This window comes from Lipophrys pholis, assembly GCF_963383615.2.
Source record: "Lipophrys pholis genome assembly, chromosome: 5".
NCBI lineage: Eukaryota > Metazoa > Chordata > Actinopteri > Blenniiformes > Blenniidae > Lipophrys > Lipophrys pholis.
This window is the reverse complement of record NC_137628.1, coordinates 21088997-21114062: the sequence shown is the minus strand read 5'-3', so window position 1 is coordinate 21114062 and position 25066 is coordinate 21088997. Positions and strand designations below refer to the sequence as shown.

General features: G+C 39.2%; 1 protein-coding gene across 2 annotated transcripts in view; it reads right to left on the bottom strand.

Moving 5' to 3' along the window:
• Positions 1–25066, bottom strand: part of ctnna2 (catenin (cadherin-associated protein), alpha 2) — a 349228-nt gene that overhangs the window by 321057 nt on the left and 3105 nt on the right. For both annotated transcript variants that reach the window (XM_080463022.1, XM_080463023.1), the window contains exon 2: positions 244–350. In XM_080463022.1, the coding sequence (XP_080319148.1) occupies positions 244–345 (102 nt within the window). In that variant the 5' untranslated portion in view covers positions 346–350. The remainder of the gene's footprint in view (positions 1–243; positions 351–25066) is intronic.

The window sequence follows — 25066 nt, the reverse complement described above, 5'->3', positions numbered from 1 at the left end:
CTTTCTAACAGTGATCCAGCCAAGGTGCAAGCAGAAAGTAATCATTTTTGCTCTCATCTTGCACTCTAACAAGCATGAGGTTTTCTTTTCCACCGACTCCGAACATTTAAGGTAATCTCATCTCCAAGCAATACCAAAAGACTGAGCGAGGTGTTTTAATGCAAAAACGTAAATACATGTTTTGTATTTTGTTTGTGTGTAGGAATAACAGTTTCCTCCCTTTTTTATTGGTAAGTTAAGTACCTGTGTGACCAGGGGCTCCAGAAGCCTCTCCACAGTCAGGGTGCGGATCTCAAGACTCTTTGGGTCCCACTTCAACAGGATAGGGGAGGTGGCGGTCGTCATGGTCTCTGTTAAGAAAGAAAGAAAAATGAACACTGAGGAAGAAGCATGCTGGGACAGTTCATAATGGGTGGTGCATTAGCTTGTGTGGATGAAAATGATGTATGTTATTGTGAAGCCAGCCAGATGATGAAGGTACACAAAGATAAAAAAAAAAAAAAACAGTGCCACACAGTGGGGATAACTCTCCTGACTGAAGGAGCCTTTTCTATGGTGACATTGTGTCGTGGATCACTTTCGCCAAAGGCAAATTTTTAATGGGAGTCTGCCAACAGTCATCATATCTTAGCTCAGCAGATCAAGTCAATATACAATAAACAGCTTTGTGTGAATCATAAACAAATGACTGGCCACTTTCCTGAACCTTTAAGTTACTGGAAATTACTCTAAGTAATATATTCAATCGCCAGCACACATCTCCCCAACGCTCCAAAGGCTACCATTCATAAGGAGAGATCAGTATTGTTTATCCTCATTACTACAGCTCGTTGTGATTCAGTGACGTTCTTGGCCTACATTCGTCCACTTTTCTTCTGAGGAGTCTGAGCAGCATTTTGATGACTTAAAACTACTCAGGTACAAACTCTACATGACTGAAGAATGCATTTGAATCCAGATGAACACAAAGTCGTCAGAAGAGGACAAAGAAATCTCATAAAAGTTGGAACAAAATTGACCTTTAGTCGAGTTCATTCAGTGAAGTCAGCTACCTTCTTAGGAACTGTTTCTCTGTATGACGGAAAATGACAAAACCTTAAGTCGTGTTGCTGCTGTGGCGATGAGTCTCAATCAGACATTTCTTCATATAATCTGCTCTTTAACTTTAATATTTTTTACAGAATAGTTTTCCTCAAACTCTTGAAGCTTAGTGGGGTTATATTGGGTGAGTATGAGGACAGAACAGCTGGCATGGGGATAGCAGTCTGTTGTTACTGTGGGAATGCATTTTTACAGTAAGCAATTTCAGAATGGGCCAGCTGGGACTGGCCCAGTCTCCTGCCAATGTCAATGAGGCAGAAGGGAGTAAAGAATGTGAATAAGAATGACAGATCTGGACCGGAGGCCGTAATACTACACACGGTGAGTTAAGATGGATGGACAGTTGGAAAGTTGGCAAGGTAGCACTTTTGATGGAACCACAAATTAGATATTCTAGTTTTTAGAACAACACAGACCTTTACAGTCAAAAAAGTTTGCAGTTTACTAATACAACTGTCACTACATATAAGCACTGTTCAAGGAAAGTGTGGAGGAAGGCAATTCTATGTCCTATTTATAAACTCATTAATCTACCATGCACAGAAGTGTGATCAAATTGAAGAGAGAGGCACACGTTTTGGAAGACCGTCTTTACGTTGTTCCTGGTTAAGACTGAATCATTAAATCATAAAACATGTAAAATGTGAACCACTGTTGAACTGAATGGAACATATGGGGAAAACAGATTTTTAGCAAAATCTTCACATTCAGTATGTGACAAGGGGAAAAAAAACTCGTTACAACAGCCGGTTTCAGCAGATATGATGAATGTCACTACTCGATTAAATAAAGTGTGGCTGTTCGTCTTTCATTTCATTAGTTGGTCAACTTCAGCTTTGGCTTTTTTTCTGGTGACTGCCCTCTGCGAGTCTTAATAATTCATGTCGACTTAGGAGAGATGGAAATTCACTCTCATTTTGTCATTTACCGTGGCCTTTTGGCAGAAACATGCCCTTTATTTGTTGATTTTACTCACCAAGCCCAATATTTTTTGTTAAGAAAAGCAGCAGCTTGAGCAAGTTAGTCAGATTTTGGAGTGCAATTTTGAAAGAATATCACACCTATTATAGCTTTTTTTTTTTTTTTTTTAAAGACATGCTCTGATTATTTTAAATGGACCCCAGCCGAGGACTGCATATAGAGTAAAAATAAACAGCAATGAGGTGATTGTTTGAGGAAGGAGAAAATGCCACAGAAAACATCGGCAGTGTGAAAAATACCAGTGTGCTACTGTAATGTAAGAAACAGAGTTTACTGCTGCATGACAGCTCAACTTGTCAAACACCAAGGTTAAAACTAATCATGACATGTTATGCAACCATAACAGAAATAGAAGGACTTTTGCCTGTCGAGACATCAGTGCCAAGACAAACATTAGTTACAAATAAAGTACAAATATTTGAAGAGAATTAAGTGACCCAGCCTTGCATCACGTTCTCCACTTTCCAACTATGACACATACATAGTGATGTCTCTTACATACAGTACATACTTGCAAAACAACACAACATATAATGAACTGAATGATCATCACAGAAATATAGCAGTGAATCACAGCATTTCTATAGCTAATATTTTGTAGTTATTATGCATTTCAAAATAAATGCACATGTTTCATGCATCAGAATTGTATACATCTAGTACATTAACTAATATATCTTTGGGTTTGAATTTGTAGGAAAACAAAATTAGATTCATAAATCCAATGAGAGTTTTTAAAATTTGGTCTGATACAAAAAGACCCTGATGCAGTTGCAATATTAGCGCAGCCTTTACACTGCGTGATACGAGCTATCACAGAGAAATTAAGAGCACATCATTGTGAGTATTTCTTTGATTGTGTCAAAAGATCTGTATTCTTAAATCTGAAAGTGGAAGAGGGAATGGACAGATTTGTCTACAGTGCCTCGCTGCTAATGACTGCTGCTGTAAGTTACAGCTACAAATGAGTAATAGAAATGCAGCAGAAAATGACATAACGATCAAAGAAAGGCCACCATGGTGCAGTGCTACAAAGGAATACTTTTGAACACATTTGAACCAGACTGCTTTCTTTTAAGGAACAGAATATTAAGTTCAGGCATGTTCACTCAGAGTTCAACATATAGGCCTTTTCACAATCATCCTCATAAATACTGGGGTTAGATGTGTTTGTCACAATACATTTTTCCGCGTTTCTGCTGTTTTCATGTAAACACAGAAGTTTTCCAAAATGTAGTCTGTGCCTAGTCCCTCCTACTTCTGAAACAATATAAGTTGTACTTTGAAATTCAGCTCAAGTTTGAAGGCATCACAAATTACACCAAACCAAAAAACATCTTAACAAGCTTGCAGTACAGGACAGACTCTTGAACCACCATGTCCCCACAGTAAATATGAAGTAATATATTCAACATACAAACTTCTGTTCAACAGTGCTGTTGGTGAGATATCAAGTGGTCAAAAAGGCATTACATTAATTAGCATTGTTATTAAAATTACACAAGCTGTTGCACATAACAGAATAGACATCCAGCCGTGACATCTGTTGGCTGCGTTTGCGAAATGCCAGTGTAAGTGAAACGCAAACTGTAGTACAAGGTGAACCGTGTGAACAGTAACTGCGACCAGAACAAAATGTGCTGTCATGAAGGCATCCAGCTTGTCTTTACAAACCTCCTGTGACTTATTAAGAAGACATACACATTTCATTAAAAAGCAAAGTCTTTCACGAACACAAGTCAACTGAAGGAATATTAGTATAATTATTAATATAAAGTGGAAGTTCCGTTGACACACAGGATGGAGTTTATTGTTGATAGAGATCTTTGACACCACCATGTCAATAATTGGCAGCCATATTGCAATTTCTTATTGTTAAAAAAAGGAGATTTGGTTTTCAATTATGTTACATAATCTGTATATGTTAAGTTGTAATATAGCTACATTATGGATAGAGTTAAACCTATCAATTATGCAAAAGCAGTTGTTTTTTTTAAACAGGAAATATGCAGGGAAGCACAATAATATTGAGGACGCATCACCAAGACGAAGTCTCTTGCAAAGCGAGAGCGAAAACAGCTGAGTGACTCATCTGTCAAACACTGTCATCTCCAACATCATTATTTTGTGCATTCAGCTGCACAGTTTCACAACAAATGGGATCAAGCAGAATATGTGTCGATACGGTACATTTCTGAAATAAATTCTCCAGTTAATGATCTCTCCTTGCTATAATTAAAACACATACTTATCAGTATGACTGGGTTCGTGCCAATAATCCTTGTCTAACTGAAACAGCTATTTGAATGACAGTGTACAAGTACAGTGTGTAAAAGATAATAATACCCTTTCTTTCTTCATTAAAGACATACAGCACATTTTCAACATGCATCTTAAACAAATCAGTTAGTTCCAGTGGAATAAAACAAATGTTGAGTTTAGAAGCATGAATCCGGTTTCAGAATTTATTTTTAGCTGCATATTCTGGAGAGTTCAACATAGCGAAAATAGGAAAAACTGTACAAAATGATTTCAAATCTCTACGGCTAGGCACAGCATAAAAAAACAGTGCTTCCTGGCATTTAATATTTTGGCAAGATTTGGCAAATGTCAGCCCTGTTGCTCATCTAAAACAAAATGAATGCTCATAAACATTTACAGGCTTTCCAACAAGAAAGTAAAAAGCATCAGAATCACTAAAACATATCAAATTTGTTATGTTCAGTTTGGATCTGCAAATTATCAATGTCCATGCCCAACAAACTGTGACCTATTGTGTGTTTTGACACCTTTCGAGGAGAACCAGCATCCACTTCTGCAGCAATGTCAGCGGGTGCTGCTGCTCCGCTGAACCACGCCTCCCAATGAGCGTCATTGAGCCTCGGCTGGCTATGACTTCATCGCCAGCTCACTGCTTTTCTTAGTCTTGGACCACACCTGATAGCTACTCAACACTGCAGGCCAGAAACATCCCAGATGAGTCACTGTTCTGTGGATGCTCTTGGACAAGCATTATTCTGTTACAATCTGATCCCTGTCAATCAAAATCCTCATACTTTCTAATTTTTCTGCGTATAACGATCCACTTTCAGGATAAAATGTTCACAAACAAATGCCTATCCTGAACAAAAAAACGTTTGTCGTTAATGGCACAAAGATAAGACTTCTTTGAAAAAATTGTAAGCTGTTTTTGCAGCAAGAGTGAGTCTTTTTGAGACAGGATGAAGTCGCCCCCCCCCCCCCCCCAAAAAAAAACTCTCTTGTTGCATTAGTACAGTCTTGGTGAGATGCATGATTCACAGTTCAGTCACTCAGATTTGTGAGATGTCCCTCTAGTTGCTGTGTACAATTGCATGTGCGCGTCTGAGTGCCGACTGACATTAAAAGCAAGATGTGAGGTGCCCATAGGGGCTACTGGAGCTTTCAATCCATTGAAACCACACTGAGTTGGACTTCCATTTGGTGCCTCTGTTCTCAGAACTGGCTGCCTGTCAGCAGCACACAAGAGCAGAAAGCAAAACGGCCGCACAGCATCTTCACCAGTCTGACACACAGTACAAAGTTAATAGGTAAATGTCTTTTTTAGTACGTGCTCAGCAGGAAGAGATCGTGTTTCTAGGTACGGATGAACACATTTTATAGAGCTTCCAGGGAAAAAAATGAAATAAGGAACTTGATGCACCATTTAAAGTTAGGCATATCTGAAGTTAAAAGAGGTTTAACCTTTGCTGATAGCAAGTGCGTGTTACTAAAAACAGCTCGAGGAATGAAACAGACCATGTAATTAAAAAGGAAAAAAAAAAAAAAAAACCTTTATGATTCACCATTCCTGTTGGTTTTTTGTTGTTGTTTTTAATGGGCTCTTGTCCTCCTTAAAAGGTTTTCTATATATTATTGGGTTCCAATGTCCTCAAACACAATGTGCTATTTAGGGGGGAAAAAAAGTACATTAATTATGACTTATTAAACTTATTGGGTGTATGCTTAAAAACAGGTCAGGTCATTTGCAGTCATTTGTTTCCGGTGACTATGCTGAAGCACAGTGTCAAACTTTCTTTTTTTTTTTATCATTTTTCCATAATAAATGCATTAGTCAGGAGCACTAACTGCAAATAGCAGAGGCTTTGCTGAAGCCCAGACCTGAAAGTCAATAGTATTTACTCATTTGTGATGACAAAAAAACCCTTCATCAATAATTAGATCCACTATTTTCCTACATTGTGGTAATTCATTCAATTTATCACTGTTTGTTAAATGAAAAAAAATAAATAAATATACACACACACACACACACACACACACACACACACAAAGTTATTAAATATGGTCACTTCACAAATGTGAAAAAACAAAGAAAGGGAGAAAAGGATTTACATATAGCTTGCCGAAAACAAAGTGTGAATACAAAAAAAGGATACTTTTTCCATAACTAACAGCTCTTGCAAGTTTTTGGAGCATAGTAACTGAATGAGAAAAGGACAATCGTATTTTCAAGCGACTGCTTTTTTCCTATGTGCATTTTTCTACCCAAAGCATACGTTGCGCCCCAACATGCATGAATGCTGACTTCTGTAGCGTACATTTGAGGAAAGAAGTGTTTACCATCATGTTCCAATGAAATGTGTGTTTCCCCTTGCCTCAGGACAGGCTTTTGGGGCGAGTGTGGTGATGTTTCAGGAGGTTTAGAATAACGTGATTTGAAGGAGGAAAAATGGGCCATCTGCTTGCAGTTTTTAGGATTTATTGTAGACAAGGCAGTACTGCACAGTCGCATTAATATTCTATTCCTCTAGGCTGAACACTGATAGATAAACAAAAATCCAAGCTGTTTTGAAATCAAGTGAGGGTAAAGCAAACTTCCATGTGCAGCATTGAACTTTTTTGATTTTTTTTCCTCTAGTAGCTATCTTCTTTCTTGCTCTATTAATTAAATTTTTGATCAACCTAGTATGTGGTTGATTGCATAGAGTGCCGCTCCATGTGTGAATTGGTTCTTCTAGTCGTGTTGTCTGAAGGAGACCTCCTCGTTCTGATAGGAAAATGAAGGGAACCGATTGATGTTTGGGCTTCACCAGTGCTCGCAGCTTCCAGTAAATTAGGCCTCTCAGTCCAACACCAGCTATTTCTGGCTGCTGCACTATGCATTACAAAGCTGGCTTCACCCTATCAGAGTTCATAATGGACGCAATAAAACTTTACAGCGTAGCCTCATTTATATTGTACTGAGGTGTTTCTAATATACAGTCCACACACCGTACCCCATATATGCAGAATGAAACACCTCTGCATTATTTCAATACAATCCCACAACCACCTACAGCCAGAACAGTCCCTTTTAGAAAAGACGCATGCTCAATACAGACACTGAAAACTACAACTTAAGTCAACAACGTCACAGGTGCTCGGAGTTTCACTGCGAGTTGCTGATCAGCAATTCGTTACAGTGCCGGAAAGCAGCATTCTCAGCGCTCAATTCATCACGGGCCCGCAGATAGTGTGCCTGCTGAGTTTGGCAAAGAACACTCACCGAATTGGAGCTTTGTTGTTAATTAGGTTTCTTGTTTTGTGGGTTGGCTTAAATACCCTACTTCAGTTGTCTCTGTACATTAATCAACTATGCCCACACAAGATTAAAAAATAAATTAATCAAAAAAAAACCCCTGCGTGTTAGTATGGTTTCCTGTTTCTGATAGAGGAATAAAGAACGAAAACAAATGAGAAATCACAGCAGTTTACAGCAATAAAATAGCCCTTAATTAATGGGCATTAGATGAATATACAAGGATCAGCCTTTATTTTGTAAATACTGACCAAATGCAATCTATCACAAAGTGGTAGTCTACTGTAGCGACCCTCGTGGCAACATAGTGTGATTGTTACCACTGTCACCTGAAAACAAACACATTTCTGTGAAGTTTGCATGTTCACCCAGCTTTCAACTTCCATCTTATTGTCACTGATGAACGTAAACTCTCTGTGAAGTGGGTGACGATGCAACTCTGTAAGACTGACAGATCGATGGTCAAAGCAATGAAAACAAATCATGTTTAAATGCGTCTACTCAAGGTGAAGAAGCCCCTAAGTGATTGAGCGATCAGCATAACTTCATTACGCGTGTCTCGCATGCAGTGGCCGCATTCTTTGGAGGACATGACCTTCCCAGTTTTCGGAGGGCAGCGTGATTGGAGGCTCCGTCCTGTGCGGGGTAAAGCTAATAAGACCGTTTACAGGGCATTTACGGCCTCACCTTGGCTGAGCAACCGTGCCGTCAATCCCGTACTTCAAGGTAGAATTGAAAACAGAGCGGAAGCGTATTGTGGTTTTTGGCCAGGATCTGAAGATACTTTCCTTAGACACCACTGGCATTGCATGCATTTCGATTTTTTTCATTTGGGTTTTTGTTTTTTTGTAATTTGTTTGGTTTGAAAGCCAAAAATAGCACTTGAAAGTCTTTTTGTCAGAGAACATATGCCCGGTATGAATGATGCATCAGCCACGCATATTTTTCCCATTTGATTAGCGCTATGAATCTTGCGATGTGCGAGGCTGTGAAAAATAAAGCCGTTGAACGCTGAGGACACGTTTGTGGGCCCCATTTGAAAAAGCAAGCAAAGTATGGCAGCTTTGTCACACCGCACCCGACGTCGGTTTTCTAAGGCAAAACGATGCTAATGTGACTTTGGACAATTTTTTCGACCGTGTTTAAGAAAAATAGTACAAACTCTTTTAAACTAAAAGATACATATAAAATATTGATGACCTAATATCTGAACTCATCAAGGCTGTTACATAGTGCCTGGTGTCAATTCTGTGCACAATGAAGAAAAAGGAAAAATAGAGCTTTAATTTGCGTGACTCAAATTCGAGTTGTGATTCAAGGTTGACGGTATCATACAGTGTTAAATCGTACGCAACGAGTACACATTATATAACAATTTTGCAACAGCATTTTTGTATTTATAAAGTTACTGTTCGCCAATAACGTCTTCCTGCTGAAAAATAAAATACACATGGGAGAGACAGACGCCATGAATTCAGCAGTGAAGACGTATCGCTTCATAATCCAAATGAGTTTTCTTTTGGCACTGTGGTTTCTTCAACAATCTAGCAAAAGGGTCACACTGTTTCGCAGTGGTCAGCTCTCACCTCATAGCAAGAAGGTTGTGGGTTCAATTATGGGCCAGTCCCTTCTGTCTCTCTGTTCAGGCAGTAGCTGGCCCTAGCCTGTAGTTTTACATGAAAACCAGAAAGAACTGCCGAGACAGATACATAAACTGGCTGTATGAATTGTTAATCCAGCTGACCTTGTGAGCAGTACGAGAGAAACAGTTGTTCCAGCATACTGGCTTTCTGGCTTGACGGACACATTTTCCTGAATTAGCGACTTCAAAGCTGCATCTCTGTTCTGCTCTGTCTATCCTTGTACCCGTGTTGAATTTTACACAAGTGTGACCAAGTATTTAGGGAGGTTACAGCCGGAGTTGAGCGGGGTCAGATGATAAACTTCCAGCCACATAACTCCACAGCCATCCTCACAATTCTTGTAACAGCGAATGCTTTGAGTGACTTTGATTCTGCCTCAACAAAACACTCTTTTCATCTAATTTTAGCCAAAATGTCCATTATGGGATTAAAAACTGTGATAGCTGGCAAGAGCAAGTGAGTGAGGACTGAAAAGATGTGTGTACACAGCAGCTGAGAGCACCAGGACAAACATTTAACATCCTGTCATAGATGCCTGAATGGCATGTCCTATTAAATCGGTGCAAGGATGGGAACAATGTAGGAGTGGCAACAGTGGTATCTGTAGCAGGCTTGCCACATGCCGCCACCCTGTGTAAGTCAGCTCATTTGTCACCTAATGTAGGGTCTTCTTGATACTATTTTTTTTTTTTTTATTGCCCATTAAACAGCATTATTACCTTAGGTTCTGTTGTGTCAGCTCTTCTCTGATATGATGCTGACGACATGGCAGAGAGACAACTGCTAACGGGTGTAAAGTAATTTCCTTGGTCGGCCAGGTGTTAACCGAGCACGGCGCACCCTCAGAATAGGAGTGCTTTTTCTTTGCTCGTCTGTGTGGTTCTTCCTTCTACAATGGTTTTAAGGAGTCAGAAAGTGTTACAGTTGTGTAAGGTGTAATCTGGTTTAGCTCGTATACCTCGATAAGTGGTTTGAGATGATGTCCATGCAATAAGTGACTTTTGTTTATACTTTAGCTGACAATGGCAAGAGCTAAGACAGTTTATTTCTTTTAAATTCCAATAGATCTAAAACCAATAAGTGCTGAGAGAATTTCCATTCACAATGATTAGAACTAAAAAAGATACTTTGGAATTGTAAATGAAAATTGGTTCAAATACACCACTAATGTTCAATTAAAAAGATCAAAGGAATACATGAGACCATCTGCTATTATTATATTGTAATCATGTCTAAATGCTATAATGCTTAAACTAGATATGATACATACAAATACTCACCAACCAATGGGTGTTAGTTAGTCAGTCAGAAACCAAGATATTAGTTTTTACATTTCCCCTGTAAATGTGGACATTTAAAAAATGGCAGTTTTTTTATGAGTACGTCTGCCAAAAGAACTTCCTTATCAAATCCTGCATACTTGTATGGTGATTACACTATACTAGACGTGATGTTCTCTCTACGTCAGCCAGAAGAGTTGAAACCTCTTAGTGTATCGCCAATCAGCAAACTAATCCAATATTGTGCACCCCAGCAAGTTACACTAATGATTACTTAGTTATCTCTTTCGCTTTACCATTGACTGCGAACCAAAATGAATAACCTGACATGCTCCCAGACATACATCAATGCATCTTCCAAGCCTGCCTTATCCAAATTTGCAAGGCAGGGAGAGATTTAAGCTTGGAATATGTGAATAGGGTCGTGAGCTCACTCATGCACAGAGGACATACAATCTCCAAACACAAATCTCAGAGGCCAAAATCAAACTGAAAGTGTTCTAGCTGTCAGGTAAGTGAAGCCCAGGTGTCATGATCACGTCTTGGTGGCTCGCTGAATTACAAATCCTGCGATTACAAATCTGAGGTTATGGCACAGTTAACCTCTCAGTCACAGAAGGGGCAGCCAGTCCAGACAATTCTCTTGGTGACAACGAATTTCACATCACTTCTTTAATTCAAGCTGGCTAAAACAGACCACAAGCCAAAGGCACAAGACCACAAGTTTCAAGGACAGATGAATAAATATGACAAAATCAACAAGTCAGCAAGGGGCTCTGCTAAGAAAAAAAGAGCATGATGCAGTCCAATGCTGTGTGTTGGAAAATTTAAATAAAATGTAATACATATGGACATGTAGTAAACAACTTTTTTTTTTTTAAATCCCAGTAAGTTGTTGTTTGTTTGTTTTTATAGTTATTTTGGTTTGACATAGTGTTTGTATTTGTGTTAAGTCTCGGGCCTGGCATTTGACATTAAAGAGAATCAAAAAAATTATCAAAAGTACCTAACAATTGTTATCCGTACCCATTATCAGCAAGTACAGTAAGTATGTAATGTGTCCTAACGAAGTGCCTCTCAAAGCGTAGGTATTGAGAATCTTTCTGCTTCGCTGCTGGGAGAAAATATATGCGTCGTTTTTTTCTTTTACCATCTATCATCATCTATCATTTTAATCTTTCAGAGTCTCAGATGAAGTGTTTAAATTTCATATTTTTATCAACCAACTGACCAAAATTTAATGTTATTAAGTTTATATCTACCAGCGAATAAACTCATTCAATAACAAATGACAGCTCTATAGTCCTGACAGAGTTCAAACATGCCAAACCAAATATGGTTCACTGTTCAATCCAGACTGACACTGAAAAACTTTTAAAAAACTCTTAACAGAAAAGTCCAGAATGGATGCCAGAGTGTTAACAAGTAGCAAAGACAGAGGCAGACAGAAGCTCTGACAGTTCATTAAGATGTCCTTTCAGACTCAGTGAGCAACAGCACTTCTCCACAATGCATGCATTTATTCTTGTCAGCAGCTGATTCATTTACATCTCAGTGACATTCTGATCAAATCAAATAACCCACCTTCGCTTTCCTTAAGAGCACAAAAGGAGAATCAAGATAGGGAACGGAGGGAAAGGTTTCGTATTTAACTTCATGTGGATCTTCTGAAAAAGTGGGAAAGTAACCCAAAAAAGATGTTTTTACTCTCAAAAGTTCAGACCTCATTACAGTTGAAAGGCAGTGTTGTTTTGTTTGTTTTAATTATCTATTTTTGAATCGAAGGGTTGACTCTTCCCTGCAGAGTACCATTTCAAAGTCTCCAGTGAAAAAGAACCGGAGGGGTTTTTCCAAAGCCAGAACAGACATGATTCTATTAAGAGCAAAAATTTGAGTTTTCCTCTCATGAAAACTGAAAAACGGCAAACACTGATCCCAAACATAAAATACTTTGATAAAGTTAGAGAATGTGATTTTAGTGTTTGTATATATTATACAATCATTTAAATTCCCTGGTTATAAATAAAAATATTTTCGCTTAAGCTGAAGAAACCAAACGAGCCTGACTGCGGCTAACGAGCGCCGCTAGCCGTTGCTTGTTGCCTAAATGCTAGCTTCTCCTAAATCAGCAATCTGCCAAATCGAGAGCTATGGTCATTCGATTTCTCATAATCAAATAAGTCATCTTTGGATGAAGCAAATGACATTTTGCTTTCATAATCACTTGAATATTTTCATAACTTCAGAAATTGGATAATGATTGGATTTTTAGTGGGTATGTAAACGGCTCACTGTCATTTGTTATTCCTATATGTCTTACAAATCACTGAAATATGATGGTCTAAGTGAAAGCAAAGAGAAAAAAAAATAAATCTTGGCCCCCTCCAGTTTGAGTATCCTATCTCACTGAGAAATGTGCTTAAATGCAATCAGCATTTTCAGGATGAAAAATGCACCTCGACAAAGCCGGCACACACAGTTGTGTACAGCTGAGTCAGAGTTCTGTGCATTTACGTATATCGACTCAGAACTTCTTGCAGAGAGCAACTCCATCCAACAGTCTATTGGCAATACCAAAGACAAAGGGGAAAAAAAACATCCAAAAAAGCCCCAGATGGTTTGTGCTATTCAACACTGCTGGTTCAACTAACACAAACAGAAAAATACAGCTCTGCTTCCCGCACGCAATCCCAGCAGTTTGCTCTTGTAGTTAGAGGCATTACTGCACTGCATACACACATATACATTACATAAGTCATCATTAGAGAGTCCTTGTTTTTTGGACCAAATATAATGTATTATACAGAAGCCTATCTATTTGGCTTAGGGACATTTAGCTATGAGAAATAAATATTTGGACACTAATAAACTGACAAACATGTCATAATACAATGTCTGATGTCTTTGGAGTTTGTTTTTTTGTTTGTTTTTTTAACCGCTTGTATCTAAATAGGCATATCTGAAATGCACCAATGTTAAGAGGATATTTTATCAAACTTTGTTACCAAGTTAAAACATTAACATGTACACACATACTTATGCTTAATTGTTATTCCCACATCATATCATTACTCCACCGTGCATAAGAGCTGCCAGAGTTTCCCCTTCATTTACTTAATAATCCACTGTGGTGAAGTCTACCAAAGAGATGCAGCATAAAGCCTGCTTAGTGCAACAGATCCATCTGCTACTTCACCATACCCATATTTGCTATTGGCAAGGCACATAAACATAGTTTTAAACGGTCAGCAAGAGCTTCCAAACGTAACCTCACAGGCCTTAATTCATGTTTTCTTGTGTGCAAAGTTTTCTGACAACTATCACTACAACTTCAACTTTTGTTTCCTACCACAGACCAAAGCTATGCAGGGCAGTTAAAACCAAGAATCTTCATCATACCATATGTGTGTGTGCATGTGGCTGCTTGTGCATTTTGAACTCGACGGATTGATGACCTGACCAGACAGCAAGTCTCTGCGTGCAGTTTTTGGTGGATCCCAGCTGCAATTAAAGGGACTAAAAATGTTGCTGTATTAAAAATGGAAACCTGTGACTGATATTTTGCTGAAATCTAATGATTTGTTTTTAATGAAAATCCAACCGAAGTCCTTAAAAAGTGGTCGGAATCAAATCAGCACTTCATAATTGGAAAAGCTCCATGGAACTATGACAAGTGGAACACATTCAACTATTGCATCAGGTTTTATTTCACCACTATCGAATAAATATTAAATAGTTGTATGAATTTAAATGCAAATTTCATTGTTATTAATTGCAATATACAAATCATTTCATTTAATCGGGATTTCCTCTGTGACGTGTTAGTGTGAGAATCACCGAGTCACACTGCAGGATTTCATTCACCATAATATCCCAATAGAAAATGTTACAAGGTGATAAAAGTAATTGTAGTTTAGTACAGCTATATGACTTGCAATTCATTAAGAATCCCTAACGATCATCTCTGCATAACCATATCTAGGTATGTGTTATGAGGGCACTTCACATGAACGATACAGTAGAACCTCCGGTGAAGGGATCCCCTCACAGCGGACACTCTGTACTGGGCGGACAAATCAGCGTGCACAGACAGGTTTTTAACTGTGAACACACCTTCTTTTTTTTTTTTTTACCCTTGTCCTGTTCGACAGCTTGGGCAAACAATGTTATGTGATTGAGAGCCTTTCGGTGTCAGAACAGTTTTTGCTCTTGCAACAGGAAGAGACCTGGAGTCTCCTCCTTGTTGCTGCCTTTATTAGAAGTTGGTATGGCTGCCGTACACGACCGGAGGGGAACGCTCAAAAAGAGAGAGAAGAGAGAAGATTGACCTAAAAGAAACCCGACATGCCAAAAACAGGAAGGCAAATTTCAAGCCGAGAGGACACCAAAACTGCCAAAATACTACAAGTTCCCTCTTCCCGATGTCCACCATCTTGGATTTCTCTACCTGGCTGGTAAGTGCATGCGGAGCAATTTGTTGTTTATTTTTTGTTTTTGTTTTGCACGCAACAGCAACGATTACCGAAAGCATACTGAAAGTGCAGAATCCAATTCCAGTACATGGTTGTTCACAATTTTTGTTTCGGCATGAAAATACAGTTTACTTCTATAGCTTCTCCCAAGGTAATTAACTATCAACCCTTATTAAAAAATGCATACTGGGGCTTATATGACTTGAGGATATACATTGATAACTTTATTTGATTATGTGCAAATGCATCGTAAATGTGGTGACAGGGTGTATTACTGCACTCAGGATCACTGGCCATTAACTGACGATAGGAAACAATTTGTTATCAACAATAATTTTCTGTGTATGATCAATGCTGTGTAGGTTTGGTTCCTTGCCAAATGGTTGATTCAATATAAACTAGTTTTCATGACCTGTCCCTCTGCAGAGGGAACACCTTTCTTCGGGGGATATTTGCCCTCAGATTTTAGGGTGTTCCTATATCAGAGGTTTCACTGTATTTGCATGTCTCATCGTTAAACAATAACAGTTCGGTTGAATGAAGTGAATAAAGCTATAAAACTCTAACACATTTAGAAGAGTGGTCCTCACCCTTCTTTGCATCACAGGGAGGTTTTAAGGAACAATTTTTCTGTGGACTGGCCGGAGGGTGTATGAGGGGAGGTCTCACACACATAACAAGACAGGATAAAGTGCACCATATCTAATTTAATTATTACACATACAATATGTATATTATATTTCATACTATTCACTTTGATTTTTATAATTATTACGTTGTAATTTATATAATATAACGTGGACTCAGAGGAGCCCTGAGCTTGTTTTCCATATGGTTCTGATAGGAGACATTGAAACCTGAAGTGTATTCCTCAAATCCTGTTTACTCCGTAAGCAATTGCGCCTCAACGTCCGCTGATAATTCACAAATTCATCCAGCTATGGTGGGAGCGGAAATAGGAACCTGTGCTACCCTTTGTGCTGCAGCATCTCCTAAACGTTCACGGCAGGATTAGCTCTTCACCGACAGTAAAGGGCAGTTAGCCACTAAAAAAAAGAAGAAAAAAAAAAGTTCTCCATGCAAACACATTTGATGAAATGGTGGTCTGCAGTAACTGTTTCTGTTTTTTTCTTTCTTTCCAAAAATTCCAAAGGTTTGTCTTTTAATGCAGGGCGCTTGGTCTCAATGTGGTTAAGCAGTCTTGAGGGGTTTCACTGCTTCGTCAGAGAGCCGGTTACCACATGTTACACAGAGTGGACTTGGACCATGACAATCACCAGATAAAGCCATGATTTACGTAGGATTCTTGGTATTTTCTTCTAAATGTAGCTTTCTTTGTGGTGGTCTTCTGTTGTCTCATCCTTCAGCCTTTCGTCCAATTCAAAGAAGGTCTTCAGCGATGTTTGCTTTACGTTATTTTGAGGCTTAATGATGCCGGAAAAGAACGGTGACTGAGTCAAGCGTTTTAGAGACACTTTCAAAATCAAGACCCTTCCCTCTGTGAGTACATGTAGGCCTGGATTAACACCACTACTCTGAATGTATTAACAAATGAGGTTAATACACGATAAGCGTTTTGGGAGCAAAGGAATAGGGACAAATTAGGTGTTGAAACAAACAGGGGTTGGTGCTTTTAAAGTCCTAAAATTTAAACATAATTACAAACAAAAATTTTACTAAATTCAAAGATATGCAGAAATTTAGATTAGCAACTTTAACAATAGAGGAAAATGTATGTGAGCCAAGTTCTATTCATACAAAAAAAAAAAAGAAGAGTTCAAAGTTCATACCCCATCAGCGTACTGTATATCAGGCAGAGTATTTGCTTTTAAATTTCAAAGTTTAAAATGGTATACTGTATGTCTGACATTTGAATAAAATGGAAGCATATTTTGGCTGTGCAGTTTTGCAAACACATGCTTTTTGTCACAAAAAAAAAAGATAAAAATATTCAAAAGTTGAAATACAGCTTGCACTGCATAAAATGCGCTTCTGAGCCCCCCCACCCCACCGTGTAACACCAACTTTGTGACTACAATCCCTGTCATTTGTCATTATGGAAAGTTAATATGCCGGCACTGCACTGACCCAGATATGGAGCAGAGTTAAATACATACACACGGTTTGCACGGAGCGGCGGGGGAGTCTGTAAAAGCAGAAGTCAAGGCTCAACCTGTCATATCGCCGCTCTCCAGGGCCATGTTCCCAGAGTGACCAAAGTAGGCTGATCAAAGTAGAACACGCAACCTGTGAAATTCTCAAAGCAGTTGCGTTCTCCCCGGGTCTCAAGAACATAATGCACACACTGCAAATCTGAATTAACACGCATAAATGGCAATTCCCCTCCCGTAGAAAAAACGAAAGAAATTACTATGCCCGACTGGCTGAAAGGAACACTTTACATACTTTACAGCACTGTACCTTCAGGTCTTTGTGTATTTAGATTGATACAGTTGACAGTGATTGATACTAAAAACACGGAAAATGCTTCAGAGATGCAGCATACTGTGTAGTCAAAATATATTGTGATCATTTGGTTGCTTCAAACTAAACCCCAAAACAAATGTTTTAATGCCTGATTATACGCTGTTAAACAAATATCATGCAAACTTCCGTTTGGAAGCCCTGTAATGGCAAATCCCTCTTTCACTGCAACCACGAAAATACATCACACGGAGGGATGTCCAGCTACACAACAAAAACAAGCTTGACTAATTGGGTTTTACTGATTAATCAATGAGTAATTCTCTCGCCTCACAAACAAGAACTTGTTTTCCTCGTCCTTCAAAGTTTCCAGCTCAGACCAAATGTGTGATGCGCCCTATTGATACAACAGGGGATTAGAAAACTCTCTTTTTAGGTCTATGACCAGGGAACCCATTGTTCAGAGCTGGTCCACACTGGTGCCGGTTCAGGATAATGATGCTTTTGCCATTCTTAGAAAACAATGACTGTTGTGACCTAGCTGTGTTGCCAACTGTTGTTTTGACACTCCATATGGTTTGGAGAAAAGACGCATATCTTACTCATTCACCATTAAGCGTCTGTGAACACTAACTGTAGCAAACAACTCAGGTAAAGATTTTACCAAACCTTTTTCATCTTATAAACTTTAAACACAGTAAAACACAGATGATGTAGTTTGGCTCTTATCAGTGAATACACAACATAATCCCATTGGTTCAGTCATGGTTTAATGTCCGGGATTAACCCGTGACAGTGGTCTAGTAGAAGTGGGTCAGATGTGAATAAGGGTTAATAATCCAGCCTCAGTCATGGAGTTTGAGCGGATAAGGAGTGTAACTGTGACAAAAATATACACACATACAATTTGCATTGTTATCTGCCGTTTGTAGCCTTTTCCACATTGATATTTACTGGTAATGCTGCAGGTTCCATCAGTATAACGAGTGACAGGACCTAATGTTGTGCCCAACTGTTATTTAGACACTCCATATGGTGATGAGAATGATGCTTTTTTTTTTTTTTCCAACAGACTCTGACTTGAGAATCTCCTGTGAAAAACTGTGATGTCATACGACTCATGTCATACTCACGCGCTGCTCTGACCAGCAAACAAAGTTATTCTAAGGAGAAGCAAACGAGAGGGTGCACTCCACTATTGCCTTTTAAGGAAGTCGTCATATCAGCATGAGTGACTTAGCTTGGGTCAATTTTTTTGCATGCATGCACTGATATCGTTAACACAGTTAACCGTGTGTGGTAGAAGTGGATAATATGTGTTTTGCCTGCACTGGTTTATGAGACATCAAGACCAACCACTGAGGGACTGTGAGAAATGAGAAACCTGTCTGTGCCAGTGAAAACAATTTCATCTCACCTCAAGTAGTTTAATCCACGATTTTGCTTGTTTTCACTTGGTCAACCGGCCGGGAACAGCTAGCACCAACAGTGTACAAATACACTTGAGCCAATCAGTTTAGTAGTAGGAGTTTGTTCACACTTGGCAGGTTTGATCCAATTAAAACGAGCTCTGGTGTGATTGCTCTGTTGGAGGAGTTCACTGGCAGGAGCGTGAACATTGTCATCTGAACCCTGGTGTGCACCAACCAAGCAGATGGACGCCTCGTGAGTCAATTCCAGACAAACAGAAGTCTAAGCACAGCATGTATAAAAGACTCAACAGACCAGTCATAAGGTATGAAAAGCATCAGAACCCTCTTCTTATAGCTCATCCTAATTGATTTCAAATTACAGAGATTACAGAAACCCCTTGCGTGGTATAACCCAACAACCTTGATTGTTTGGCAAAGTTCCATAAATGTATCAAACATGGCTTCTCTTTGCATGTTTTGCTATCTTATTAACGATGCCCAGGTGAATACAAAAAAAAGCAGAACATTAGTTTTGCATTAGTCTAGATCAGGTGGAGTGACCATACTTGTAGCTTGTCCGTGGTTGTATTCTGTTTTGATACCCTGAATAAAAAGAAACAAATGGACATGGGGTCAGATTACTAAGTTTAGTTGCTGCTGTAAATTTCTACACATCAGTTGATCTGGTGGAGTTTTCTTTCTCAATTTTAAGTTGAGGCTGAACTTTGTGAAATGACAATCAAAAGAGAGTACTTAACATTTGGTAAACTTTATTTTCTCATCCAACGTTCATGTCATCTTTTCTTTAACTTTCAAACAACTACAAAATTTGCTTTGTCCTGTGTGCTGTTGAAAGAATTAAAGTACGCATTAAGAGCAAGTGAATGAAAGCGCTGATAGCAGAGTAAGGAGTCAAGCATGAGGCAAACTAAACCAACTTATGAGGATAATTTCCTGAGAGGGAAATGTGCAGAAAGCCGTATTCAGGCATTGCACTGTCAGGCATTTCTGTGAAAATCAGTAAGCAGCAGGCAATTTCTAAGCCTTTAACACCCCAGTTTTTGGTTTATTTATAGAATAGATCCATCTTATTTTCACTGATGTTGAAGTTCAATTCAAATTAAGTTTTTATAAAAAAAAAAAAAACAACCTAAGAATTATGTCTCCAGTCACCTATCCCAAGCGGTTTGGCTAAGCTGCGAATGTCAAATCTAAGAACCGCCTCTGGTCAGCATATAGATTTCCCCGTAAGAAAAGAAAGGAAAAGCATTCGCATAACAATGGACAAGTTAATTCACCAAGACAGAGCTCACACACAGTGGGGGAGGAGCTGGCCAACACTGGGGGCCCACACTACTCTCAGATGTAGCCAGTGGTGGGGGTGGAAGAGAGCCAGTCTGCGATAGAAGTGAGGCCCCAGACGCACAGAACAACTGAAAGATAAGCCACTGGAAAGCCTCAAGCTAGACTCTCACCACCACACACACACACACACACACACACACACTTGTTTTTGATTAGATCAAAACAATTTGGTAGCACAATGACAGATGGAGACACACAGACAAGGGCAAATCAGGAGTGTGTCGCCGTGACCTCTCGCGGCCAGAAAAATGTCAACTGTGCAAGTGAGGATGACCCTGCTCGCAAATTACGCACAGTTCACCAAACCACATTGTCGCTGCTCATTCATTTATGCCTAACGTGAAACATTTACAAAAAGCCTACGAAAGGGAGATTTTAACTGCACAGGCAAACAAGTTAATTAGCCTTGTCCAGTTTCATGGCTGGCATAGACACCCACACTTGGTTCTCCTCTGAACTTCACTGTAGTTGGGAGAAATAATTAGATTTTCGAGATGAGGATAAGCAAACCAAGATGTTTCACGTTACAATCACCCCAGAAATATTTTGTGGCATTTATAAAGGGGAAAAAAGTTTCCCACAAATCCTAACTAATCTTAATATTAGAAGGAGTTTAGGAGACCTGTGCATCGTTTTCACTTTAAAACAAGGTAGCTTTGATGCTCACAGTTGATTTGGTTTTTTATCCGCATTGACAGCGTCAATTCCCATAGTAAGAGGGAGTACACCGAAGGTCATAAAGTGAGCCACATCCGCTGGATAAGTTCTGGGAATTAGCTTGAGCGCTGTTGATACTTGATACACTCGACAGGGATAGAGCCACCAACCAACCAAATAAAAATACTATTAACAATTCAATCTTGTCAGAATCAATAACCTTTCCCAGGGGATTGTGACATCTGTGGGAGGCCGAGGGAGAATCATTAAAAACAGGACTGAAACTCTTGGCAGGAGCTTGGCATAACGCTCTAGTTACTACATCTCAGTGAGAAAAGGTGTTGTCTGCTGCTCGGTGAAAAATGTTGCACTCAATTCTTGGGAGATATGAACTCCGGCTGCACCCTCTCCATGTGTGTTTTTCCCCAATACAACCAAAACTTTATTAATGGTAGTTCTGAAACTTCATTCTAGTTCATAATCAGAACATAACTGAACCTTCTCAATCATCTAACCAACCATTGTCTATTACCACTCTTTGTGTAGAGTCATAAGATGTGGAAGACAAAAGATTAACTTGAAAGAAATTTACTCACACACATTTTCACGCAAACACCACAAAGAAAGTTATGCAGCAACAACTTATAAGCAACAGAGGCCGGCTTCTTTGTTTAATAGACGTCCGAGGTTCAACTTGTGCCATTTTTCATCATGTTTTATTATAAACTGTTTTTTTTTATACAAAACTGGAATGGAGACGAGCCTCAATAGCAATGTGCATCCAACATACCACGAATACTCGAGTTTCCTGTTGACGATGTTTACACAGAGAGAAGGATTTCCAAAAGCTGTTGTCACGTAAAAACAGTCAAAACGTAAAAGAAAGTTGTGTAAACAGGGCCTGTACCTCTCACCATATTAGATAATCATGAAACTTTCCACCTCTAGACAGTTAAAGACATTCCAGAAGTCTGAGCTGTGTAACCTTAAAATACAGTATTTTCAATCAAATTCTATGCTAACACAAACTTCTGCTTCAGTGGGTTGAGATAATATGAATAAATAGCTGGTACGATGTGGTTTAGTGCCACCATAAGTTTATCTATTCTCACTGCAACTTGAAATTGGCCCCTTGTTTACCGCTAACAGCCCCTGTAAGCCAACACGTCGAATCAATGCATATATGCTTTGTGCCCATAGGCTTTTATAGTCCAGGGGGATCACTGTCGAGCATGTTTTTGAAGTCGCCCTGCGCCGCGCCTATTAGCAATGAGTGGCACATCATCAGCCTTTCCTGCACACAGAGCCATGCGATGATGCATTCATTCAGATGTATTGGAGCAGATAGAAAAAGTGGCTTTGCGGGACCAGGATTTTCCATCTATATGCTATAGTGAAAGTGCGACAAAAAAACCCAACATGAATATGTACTGATTGTGTGCACAACTGCCCGATACATCAAGATCTCTTACGTCTCGAAGTCAACTTCCCTCAAACTACAATATGAAAAACACTGCCGAGCCTAAAATTGGTGCAAACTTGCTCATCTTTCGTTGACTAAAAGGAAATGTAGTTAAAAATTTAGCTGCAACCTGAATATGAGATTTAAACTGCATAAGATATTAAAATTTAAATACAACAGTCAAGTGGTGATGACACGGGGGATGAACATATTTCACACTTTGCATTTATCTAAAGTTTTAGTCTCTTCATAGGACACAGACTTTTGATGACTTTCAATGCTTCGTGAGCAGTTTTGGGGTGGATGTTATTCAATTCACTCACTGACTCAGGATTAATTGAAAATACAAGAGGACAAATTGATTTTTTTTTTCTTCTTCTTAATAATGACATTCCTACAAAGAATAAAGCTTGGCTGGAACAATAAAAATGTTAACTGAAACAGCCTTTTTTCCAAGCCATTGTGGGTGTACTTGTGGTCTTAACGGACATGAAAAGGAAGTTAAGAGAATAACCTCACTCTTGCCTGCTTCACCGGGTTGCTGCTGACACTATACTTTCAAGCGCTGCTGGATCATCTACTTTATTGTCCCCCTTAAAACAATAAATTTCTTCCTTCTTTTATACTTTTTATAGGCCAGCATAGGATAATGCCACATAAACAGCGACAGAGGGAGAACATTAATTTAGCCAATGTAACATATGTCTACTTGAAGTTATCTGTGCAAAAAAATGAAATACCCTTAAATAACCCAGTATGTTGCCTTTGTGCTCAGATTGAAACCTGGTGAAAATGTGTGGCGTCAGGACAATGCAGTTCCACTTTGCACTACAGACAAAGACAAACCCAGGGTTAGCAGAGTTAGAATTGATGTGGTAGACGACGGTGCTAAAACTATTGATTGTTTCGTGTTGTTCGTATCGCCTCATCTCTCATCTGCTAAACACTATCAAACATTTGTGCAGGGGCTGGGCCCAGAGTGGGAGAGGAGAAGCGGTCCCGTTCCACTTAGCCGGGGAAGCCATGGCTACCTTAAAGCTTTGCTTCACTACAGAGTAACAACAACAGGGGGTACCATGGTAGTCAGCCAATATCACTTCCTCTCCCAGGAGACCGGGGGAATACAATGCAGTCCTGCTCGCCATTGATTGCACACTTTCACCCATAAATTATGGCCTTCGCCTTATCCCTAGTGGCAGAACCAGGTTTTATACTGCAAATGACATACACAAACTCAGAGGAAAAAGTTCAATAATTACATGTGGAAATAGATGTATTGTATTGGCAGGATCACCGAGTCACCTTTGATTGCTGTGTGATTTCAGTTGCAAATTGTTGATGATAAACAGTAACGCCACGCCAAGAAAACGTGCTGAAAAAAGGAGTTACCTTAGTATAATTTGATAGCTAAAGTAGTCATGTCGTCAGATATTCAAAGTTTAAACAAATATATAAGTAACTTTAAATCAATATGTCTTGTACAAAAGATGGTCCTCAGCAGATGGTCAGTCAGTCATACACATATGGGGTTATTTCCCAAAGGGCAGAGAGTAGTCTGTGCTTGGCAGCCTGGAATCACAGCTCTCCTCATGTCTGCATGTCATCAATATTTTTTTAAAGATAATTTTGGCATTTTTCTTGCTCAGCAAAAAATAATATTTCCATGTACAAATGTCTGTCTCTCTATGCCATGTAAAAAAAAAAAAACAGACGAGTGGTCAAATTATGAGCTGATTTTCTGGCAGTAATTTATCCAAAACTATAATTTGAGTCATTAGTTTAATTATTCTGGTCACATTATTACAAGCAGAACAGCCAGACAGTAGTTGTCCTCACTGTCAGAGGCACGACTTATTTTTCTGTATTCTGTCAACTAAAAATGTAATCCATCATGACATTATGTTACCTGGCAATAGTCAGTGGATGTATATCAGCACTGAGCCTTTTCTGTTGTGTTGAATGTGAAGTGATATTATGATCGATGGCCAACAAGTAACTGCTCACGTCTGCGAAGGGAGGGGTCACCCATATTGTGTTTCTTTAAAATGCTTTACCGCAAGACTCCTCTCTTCGAGTTGAGAGCACACAATATCAACACAGCTGACACGAGACACAATTCTCCCTCCATTTGATACTTATCTTTTTTTTCCAGTCTGTTGCATGCTGCTCAATCAAGCAGGTAAAAAGACATTAAGAAAAAAAGAAACAAAAGACATATGGAAGAAATGACAAGAGTCCCACACAGGCCATCACAGTGAGCGAGAGCATGCCTCCTTGCCAATCAAAAGTGCAGGGTCTAAATGCGGCCACTATGTGACCTCTGGAGGCTTCTGGGATCCAGTATCTCCAGTTACAGGACGGGAATGTGGCACACCACACTGGCTCACAGAGCTTGGGAGCAGCTCAGTGTCGCTGAACGAAAACTTCCCCCTAATGAGAGATTCATGCAAACAAGGCCACCGTAACACACAGGAATTGTCGTATCATTTACAATTTAGTAAGCACTACTGAATTAGAGCATTCTAACAATAAGCCAAACAGCCAGAAGTGTACTGCAGAAAGATAGTCAAGCCAATTAGTTGGAATTAAGGAAAAACAGGAGACCGCACACTTTTTTGAGGACTGTGTAGTAATTCAGGTGTTTGGGAGAAACATCAAGCAAGATATATATATATATATATATATATATATATTTAAAAAAAATAGAGT